This window comes from Piliocolobus tephrosceles, chromosome 21 (genome assembly GCF_002776525.5).
Source record: "Piliocolobus tephrosceles isolate RC106 chromosome 21, ASM277652v3, whole genome shotgun sequence".
Taxonomy (NCBI): domain Eukaryota; kingdom Metazoa; phylum Chordata; class Mammalia; order Primates; family Cercopithecidae; genus Piliocolobus; species Piliocolobus tephrosceles.
Window position 1 is genome coordinate 22,529,609 of NC_045454.1, and position 9,519 is coordinate 22,539,127.

General features: G+C 39.9%; 1 protein-coding gene across 10 annotated transcripts; it reads right to left on the bottom strand.

Annotated features, from left to right (window-relative positions):
* Positions 1 to 584: 584 nt before the first annotated feature.
* On the bottom strand, positions 585 to 9,519 carry ZNF181 (zinc finger protein 181). Of its 10 annotated transcripts, none has more exons than XM_023197793.2 (5): positions 9,470 to 9,519; positions 8,628 to 8,705; positions 4,468 to 4,588; positions 4,122 to 4,220; positions 585 to 2,826 (listed from the first exon to the last, which is right to left on the bottom strand). In XM_023197793.2, the coding sequence occupies exons 2-5, from the start codon at positions 8,634 to 8,636 to the stop codon at positions 1,361 to 1,363; spliced, it is 1,695 nt and encodes a 564-aa protein (XP_023053561.2). In that variant the 5' UTR covers positions 8,637 to 8,705; positions 9,470 to 9,519; the 3' UTR covers positions 585 to 1,360. The 10 variants fall into 10 exon arrangements, with proteins under 10 accessions (XP_023053561.2, XP_023053560.2, XP_023053559.2 ...); XM_023197792.2 differs by having other exon boundaries at positions 9,341 to 9,470; XM_023197791.2 differs by lacking the exon at positions 9,470 to 9,519 and adding an exon at positions 9,284 to 9,419.

Here is a 9,519-nt window from a genome sequence, read left to right on the forward strand (position 1 = left end):
GTACTCATTACATAATTAGTGTTCATCATTTAGGATTCATTTCAAAAATCACATCCAGCTAAGCCTGCTCTGATTTCTTATAGTATGTTCACTTGTAAACAATTATTTCGAATTTACTTGCTATCCATCTTTCTTATCAGATAACATCCCTGTGAGAAAAAGATCACATTGTTTTGTTCATTATTACAATGGTTCTCAAAATGTGCTTTCTGGATGGTGTGTCACCTAAAAACACATGAAAAATGCAAATTCAAATCAACTCATACAGGAACTCTAAGATTCAGACTTAGCAATCTGGGCTTTAACAAACCCTCCTAGTGATTTTGACATACCACTAAGCTCAGAACTACTGGATTCCTGTATCCCATCCCTGTGTAATACATATGAGTGATGCTCAGTAAATTTTCTTGAAATGTATTTAATTAAGCCTACTGGAAATTGAATAATCCTCATCAAAATACTGCTATTCTCAGTACAAAGAGCAGGTGATTTTTCTCTAGGTTTGCTAGTCTCCAACTAAAGGCTATGCTAAGGCTAATCTTAGTGAATTTTTTTTTTACAAGAAATAGTCACAGTAAGAGTTTATGATATACAAAATGATTTTATTAGATGGCAAAACTTTTATTAACATCACTTTATTTCTTTTGCAGCTTTAATTTTCAACATTATAACACTTACTGGCTCCTCTGGGTGACTAAATATCTTCACATGTCCACTAGCTAAAAAGAATTTCTAAGTATAACTCAACTGAAACTGCAAGCTACTGCTCTAAGAAATGCATATTTTATTATAATATTTATTTGCTCTCCTGTAGAATCCAGTTTACAAATAGCATGACTGCAAAGATTTACACATAATTCCTAAATCATTCAGGTTGTTCTACCATTAATCTTCTGATGTGTAGCAAGATAAACACTCTTAGTGAACACTCTGCTACATCTCTTAAATGAGATTTCTCTCCATTTTGAGTTCTCTGCTGTAGAATAAGGGATACACTTGGAACTGAAGACTTCCCTCAATTTCTAAATTTTCTACATTCATACAGCTTCTCTCCTATAGGTGTTTGTAAAAGATTCCCATTGCCTATAGTCTTTCCCACATTTGCTACATGTACAGGGTTTTTTCCTAGTGTGAGTACACTTATGTCAATTAAGGGATTAATACTGACAAAGATTTTCCCACACGTATGGTCTTCATATGATTTCCCTACAGTATAATGTCTGACAAACAAACAGGCCTACATCTTTGCTAAAAAGTCTTCCTATAGTGACCACATTCATAAGACTTTCGCCAGTATAAATTTTTCTAATGTTAAATAAGGGAGAATCTAGGAATGAAAACTACCATGATAAACACTGCTTCATATAGTTTCTCTTCTGTAAGGTTTCTCACACGTATAGTGATTCACATGGTCTAAAGGCTTTTCCACACTTACCACATTATTGAGTGTCTCTCCATTATGTACTCTTTGATGGGCAGTAAGATTTGAGCCTTTGCTAAAAGCTTTCCCACACTCATTACATTTATATGGCTTTTCTCCAGTATGAATTCTCTGATGTACAGTAAGGTTTGAACTACAGCTGAAGGTTTTCCCACATTTAATACATTCGTAAGGTTTCTCTCCAGTATGAATTCTGTGATGTTGAAGCAGGGATGACCTATGACTGAAGGCTTTCCCACATATACTGCATTCGTAGGGTTTCAATCTAATGTGATTTCTCAAATGCATATTCAGTGATTCAAGCTGGTTGAAGGATTTCCTGCATTTCTGACATTCAAAGGGTTTTTCGTCAGTATGAATACTCTGATGCTGAACAAGAAATGAGAGGCTACTAAAGACTTTGAGACACTTGTTGCATTCATATTGTTTCTCCATAGTGTGAATTCTTTGATGTCGAGTAAGGTGTGAGCTACAGCAGAAAGCTTTCCCACATTCTCTACATTCATAAGGCTTCTCTCCAGTATGGATTTTCTGATGGTGAATGAGAGATGACCTATGAATGAAGGCCTTTCCACATATGCGACACTCATAGAGTTTTTCTTGAGTATGAATTCTTAGATGTTCAATAAGATGGGACACACGACTAAAAGACTTTCCACAGTTCATACATTCGTATGGTTTCTCTCCAGTGTGAGTGCTCTGATGGTTAGTAAGTGACGACACATGGCTAAAGGCCTTCCCACATTCAACACATTTGTAAGGTTTCTCTCCACTATGGCTTATCAGATGTCGTGTAAGGGATGAGCCATGGCTAAAAGCCTTCCCACATTCACGACATTCATAGGGCTTCTCTCCTGTATGAATTCTCCAATGGCGATTGAGGATTGACTGTTTGCCAAAGGCTTTCCCACATTCACTGCATATATAGATTTTCTCTCTATTACAAGTTTGGTGAAGGGTAAGAGATTTGCTCTGGTTGAAGGCTGCCCCACTTTTATTAGACTTCAATAGTTTCTTTCCACCACTGATTTTCTCATTTTTTATAACTGACTTTTTTGGTAAGTTCTTCTTTAATATATCATATTTGTGTGAATTCCCTTCAGCAGAAATTTTTTGTGTTTCAAAAAGAGTAGACTTTGAATGAAAGGTGTAAACACTGTCTGGAGTGGGGCTTTCTCTAAAGGTGAGAGCTGCTGGTCTGAAATGCTCTACCTGACTTCCATGCTTCTTTTCCAACTTCTCTATATATTCCAAATTCTTCTTAGAATTTGAAAATTCATAACTCTGTTTTACAACTTTTTCTATTATTACTGTTTGGGGTGAATCTTCATCATAAATGTCCTTCTTTGTTGATAATTCCTTGCTTTCCCATCTTGATTCCCAATCTGAAATACATCAAGAAAGTAAAGCACTGCTTTTTTTTTTTTTTTTTTAACTTCTTGAAAAGTAACTTCTACAGTGGAATTAGGAGAACTGGATTAGAAATGAACCCCCCACAAAACACATAGCTCTGACAACTCAAATATTTCAATGATTTCTGAACAATGCTCAAATGGAGCAGAGAATACAAAGTTCACAGAAGTAGGAACAGAGTGTGACAACGGAAATGGGAAAAATATATGTAATGGATGAAATAGTATGGAAAAAAAGGAAATTATCAAAATAAAATGTGGAAGGCATTCTGGATTCCAAGCCATCATTTTGTGCCTATATTCATGTGTGAAAGACTGCATTTTGTCTCATAGCCTTTTTCTCCAACATTCAATTAATCTCAATTTGCTGCCAGATTAACACGCTTAAAATACAGAATTGATATTTCTAAACAGTTTCAGTAAGAACAAAATAATCTAAATGCTCTTTATATCTGACAAAGATTTAGGCTTTCTGAGGTTATGAAGAAACTGTGTGAATCATGTCATTTACTGGACATTAGAAAATATTATTCCTAGAAACATCTGTATGTATGTTCCTTTTTTCCTCTAATATGTTCATATTTCATCTATAAGGCTCAGCTTTAGAAAAGTGATTTCCCATCTAACTGACAGCTTTTCTTAGCCTAAAATTATCAGTATGTTTCTCTTTAAGCAGATTTAAGAAAGAATAATTTGCCTTACTTTGTCATGAACAGAGTGACAATTGAATTATTATGATGGCAAAAACCTCTAACCCTGATTAGATGACATGAGTGATACAGATAATAATTTGGGATAGAGGAACAATTGTTTTGAAAATCTAAGCTAAGGCCGGGCGCGGTGGCTCAAGCCTGTAATCCCAGCACTTTGGGAGGCCGAGACGGGCGGATCATGAGGTCAGGAGATCGAGACCATCCTGGCTAACACGGTGAAACCCCGTCTCTACTAAAAAATACAAAAAACTAGCCGGGCGAGGTGGCGGGCGCCTGTAGTCCCAGCTACTCGGGAGGCTGAGGCAGGAGAATGGCGTGAACCCGGGAGACAGAGCTTGCAGTGAGCTGAGATCCGGCCACTGCACTCCAGCCTGGGTGATAGAGCGAGACTCCATCTCAAAAAAAAAAAAAAAAAAAAAAGAAAATCTAAGCTAAATATCCCTCATTTTTTCATTTCTATCTGAGATCTTTGAAGATGGTATCCCTAAAATGCTTCCACATTCTCCATAAACATCTTTAACAAAATCTTCCTTAGTCTCGTTCACCATGACTCACCTGGAATCATACCTTTTGACGGTTTTTTCTCCACCATCCAGGGCTCTTTTCCATCCTCCAGTAACATGATCACATATGGCTTAGTTATGGAAAGACCTGCTTACAGGAGGAATATAGAATTGTTTAAGCTGTGGTCCTCTATTATGAGAGGCATCACATGAGGGACCACAGGAAGGGATGAAGGGTGTTCACTGAAATGGAAAGATAAGCTTCAGGCAGGGCACAACAGAGCCGCACATTTCTTTGGGAACATGCTACAGAAATTCAGCCATTTATTTAGGAGGAGCTCCAGCAATTCGGAGTGGCAAAAGAGCCCCTATTGGAGTGGAAGGGGTGATATCCTTACCTACAGAGACCAGGTTCTCATAATTCTGGACCATCACATCCTTGTATAAGTCCCTCTGAGCAGAATCGAGCCATCCCCACTCTTCATGAGAGAAGTCTATAGCCACATCACTAAATGTCACCTGAAATAGCAAATATATTTAGGCTCATGCATAGCCCAGGCCTCTTATGTCACTGAAGAAAGGGTAAAATTAGCCTGGTTGTGGGAGAAATGGAGTAAGATTCAGGAATTGTGGCAATGATTGGGAATGTGATCTCAGTTAAGTAATAATAGGACAGTATGTAGTTGGAATTACTATACAATAAGGGGGACAGGTATGTGATTAGAATTATTATACAATAAGGGTGAGAAACAAATATAAGAGCTTTGCTTCAGTAGAGTTAATTTTGCTAAAAGTTACAGAAATACACGAATTTTTAAAAATCAGTATTTGACATTTGACAGCACAGGGTCAAGTATTTAGTTATATCTTTTACAGCTTAAGTGCTAGGTAAGTAATTTAAAAAATGAGGCTAAAGTGATTGTCTCTCAAATGGGATACTCAGGATGATCCACTAAGGCTCACAAAAAATGGGCAGCCAGGTGTGGTGGCTCACGCCTGTAATCCCAACTACTTAGGAGCTAAGGCAGGAGAATGGCTTGAACCCAAGAGTCTGCAGAGGTTGCGCCACTGCACTCCAGCCTGGGTAATAGAGCAAGACTCTGTCTCAAAAATAAAAAAAAAAAAAACCTTTATATTAAAGACTCACAGACATACACTGTTATGGTTTGATTGTGACCCCCAAAAAGCGTGTATTGAACTTAATCGCCATTGTAACAGTTTTGAGAGGTAAGACCTTAGGAGATGATTATGCCTTGAGGGCTTTGCCCTCATGAATGGATTAATGTCATCATCATTAGAACTGGCTTATTTAATAAATGCATGTGGGCCCCTTTTTGGTTCTCTCTCTTCTCTTCACCCTTCCACCATAAAAGGACACAGCAAGAAGGCCCTTGCCGGATGCCTGCCCCTTGATCTTGGACTTCCCAGGCTACAAAACCATGAGAGGTCAATTTCTATTGTTCATAAATTGCTCAGTCTGTGGTATTGTTACAGCAGCACCAATGGACTAAAACATACACATAACTGATTCATAAACAAAATAGAAAAATATATTTATGGTATATACTTAAACTTTGTACTGACAGACATTTAATAATTAAAATATGAGACCCCTGAGTGAAAAGACTGAAGGATGGTTTCATGTCATAGATCAGGTGTCTGTGGCCTGTTAAGAATTGGGCCATACAGCAGGAGATGATTGGGAGGCAAACGACTATTATCACCTGAGCTCCACCTCCTGTCAGATCAGCTATGGCATTAGACTCTCATAGGAGCACAATCGCTACTGTGAATTGCGCGTGCAAGGGATCAATTCACACCCCTTATGTGAATTGAACTAATGCCTGATGATCTGAGGTGGAGCAGTTTCATCCCCAAAACACCACCTCCCACTTCTGTGGGAAAACTGTCTTCCACAAAACTGATCCCTGGTGCAAAAAAGGTTGGGGACCACTGTCTTAGATAGTCCTTAAATAGGACCTGAAAGGAAAGGGAAAAAAATAAAAGGGTACATTTCAAAGAAAATACTCTAAGGAAATGCCACAGATGTGCTTAGAAATTCCTTTCAATAGTACTCGTTTCACAATATTACTTAAAATAGTAAAACTTTGGAAGCTTAAATATTCAATAATAGTTTATTGGCTAGTCAAATTAAATTATGTACAAAAAATACATCCATTTAATACAGCATTATTACTGTCTTTGATTTGTGAAACAAATTGCTTGCCTGTGGTAATTTTTTAGGTCTGACAGTTAATTCAGTATTGTATTACATTATTTGGATATTTTGCATGCATATTCACCAGTGATACTGGTCTTTGGTTTTAAAGGCAGAATTTACTTTTGCCAGGTGTTGAGAAAATAATTAAAATTCAAATCTCCTGCCACTGGCAGAAAATCCTCTCCACAAATGTAGAAAAAAAAGAACACAGTTTTATTACCTAATAAGCATTAAATCAACTGTGATGCACTTCACAGGCAACCCACTAATGAGATTAAAAGGACAGGAAGAAATCTCATCTTTTTTATAGCCAACCAGATACAATCCAATACATATATTTTCCAAATAATCAAGTAAGACCTGACAGTTCTATTTGCTACACATAATTTATCCTAAATTCACCTGTTAATTGTAGTTGCCCTGTGTTAGTTAATTCCCTTTATCCCAAATCAAAAAAACATTTATCATAGCTTTATGATGAACAGGTTATTACAAGTTAGAGGCAGGGATGCTTCTTTCTTCCCCTTCAGTTGCCTGGGCAGCCTGGGGTGTTCATTCATCTCTGTCCCCAAAAGAACATAGGATATCTGTCCTAGCACTTATTTTAACTTCTTATGCTTACTTTTCTACCAGTGCTGCAATCCTCAATACAGTAGCCACTAGGCAATTTGGCTACATACATTTAAATTGATTAAAATGTAAAAATAAAATAAATAAAATTTAAAATACAGTTCCTCAGTTGCTTAAGCCACAGTTCAAGGACTCAATAGTCATACAGGGCTGGTGGCTACCGTACTGACCAGTACACATGCAGAACACTTCCACCACTGCAGAAAGTTCTCTTAGACAATACTGCATTAGAACATGAAGTCCTGTGTGTCAGTGTACACCAAAATTCCTCTACAACTTTTCCTAACAGGTACTTCGTAAGTGTTTAGAAGATGAACCAATTAATGATTTTGGCATGAGTTCACTTTAGCTGTTACTTTTTTCTTGCTCTGTCACCCGGCTGGAGTGCAGTGACATAAACATAGCTCATGCAGCCTCATACCACAGGGTTCAAGAAATTTTCTCAACTCATCGGCCTCTCGAATAGCTGGAAAAAGAGGCATGTACCACCACACCAGTTTTTCAATTCTAATTATCTAATTTCTCCAGGAAAACAGACTTCACCCAACATGTACATCTGCTACTTATGTTCTCTCCTGTGCAAGCTTCACGTTCCATGCCATGATTCTGCCCCATCAGTTCTTCATTACTTATCTTATTCACTCAACAATTACTTACTAAGCATCTATTTGGTGCCAGGTACCACTCTGGGTACTGAAGCTGTAACAGACAACAAAAAAGAAAAGACATTTCTCCTACCAGGAAGAGACAAACAATGAGCACGTGCGTATACTGAATATACTGTACATCAGCTAGTGAGTGAGACGTGCCGTGGAAAACAACAAAGCAGTGATGGAGGAGTGGAAGTGCTAGGTGAGGGAAGATGACCGCAATTGCAAATAGGCGTTCAGGAATGCTTTTCTGAGAAAGTAACTACGGAGCAAACACACAAAGATAAGAATGCAAGCTTGTGCCTATGTCGGGGAAGAGTATTTCACGTGGATGGCACAGCAACTGGTGACAGTGGCTGGAATGAGGAATGAGGAAGCAGAGAAGGAAGGTGGGATCAGAGAGGTAATGGCCTAATTGTACAAATAGGTCATTGCAGAAGTAACTCAGAGCCACTGAAAACTTTTAGGTTGAGGAATGATAGAAATTTATATAACAGTAGGATCACAATAACAGCTGTACTAAGAACAGACCGATGAGGGTTAAGGGCAGATGGAGGGAATCCAGCTAGGATTCCGCAATAGTCCAGGTGGCTTTATCACTAGCACTACCGGGGTGGTAGTGGTGGTGGTAGTGATGGGGTAACTAATGGTCAGATTCTGCATACAGCGTGTAACGTAGCTCCAACTAGAGGATCTGAATAAGAGTTATAAGTCAAAGGGAGAATCAAGGATGACGGCAAACATCTCTTCACTTGAGACTACATGGTACAGTTTTGACAACCATAAAGCAAATAACCTTACATTCCAAAGTTGCATTGTGAATTGTAGTTTTAAAACGTTGGCAAGACTAGAAAGTCTTCTAGCAGAAAACTGTAGAAAAGAGGAACACTGGGTGAGGAGGACAATACCTTGTGGGCTCCATCCTTCCTATAGTGAAAGGAACCATAGAGTCAATCCCTTAAATAGACTTGATTAGGTGGGAACAGGCAGGAGAAGCACAGCAAACACACAGTCCTGATAAAGTGTTTCAGGAAGATTTGGGGACACACTGACTTACCTGAGACATTACTCTGCAATTTCCCAACAGCCAACAGAGTCCTCTTTCCAGGTTCTTATCTTAGAGATGGGCAGTGTCCTGAGGGCACAGAAGGGCAGGAAAAAGCAGTCATGAAAAATCAGGTTTATCTTGCGGCACCTGTGACACACCATAATGGAAAGGCACACTGGTAATCACTCTCCAGGACGTCAATCTCTCCCTGGGAACTAACAGGTTGTTTCTCCGCAAGGACTAGCCATTTACCAGGTGCCACCTGCGGGGAAAATCAATTATTCTGTACATAAAAGCCTCATAAAACAACGGTAACAACTATCAGCTCGTTCGATCTTCATTACTATGCACGGTCTGCATTCACATTATTCCAGATTTCTTTTTAAACGATGACAAAACTGAAATTCCAAGATACTGAACCCATTTGTTCAAGGTTACACAACTGCAAAGCGCCGGCTTCATGACGACATAACTCAAAGACAACTGTGGCTGGCGTCTGCTCACGCGCCCACTTCGCTCTCACAACAGCGCCAAGATGTTGGCGCCGTCATCACCCCGCGTTTACACAGGAGGACAAGAAGGCCAGGAAAAGCCAAGGCACCGGCCGGGGTCACACCGCGGGGCAGACCCAGGGCCTGAGCCCCGCCGCCGCCCCCGGGACTCACACTGGCCGGAGTCCTCAGCGGGGCTTCACCGTCCCCGCAGGCGCCCCGAGCCCGCACCTCTGCGGAAATGACGCCCCGCGTCGCTGGTGAGCGGGCAACGGCCGCTGACCTCCGGGAACGACACTGCCCAGAATCGTCCCTGAACCTAAGAGTCGCCGTCGGGCCTGAGGCTACCGCGGGACGGACCCAGTGCGCAGCCCACGGCCGATCGACATTTCCCAGAATCATCCGCGAAC

What these genes read in the sequence shown, in the direction of transcription:
- ZNF181 (XM_023197793.2), bottom strand. An exon ending in TGAGAACCTGGTCTCTGTAG is followed by an intron (nt 4,221 to 4,467) that starts GTAAGGATATCA and finishes TCCTCCTGTAAG; the next exon opens with CAGGTCTTTCCATAACTAAG. An exon ending in GTCAAAAGGTATGATTCCAG is followed by an intron (nt 2,827 to 4,121) that starts GTGAGTCATGGT and finishes GATGTATTTCAG; the next exon opens with ATTGGGAATCAAGATGGGAA.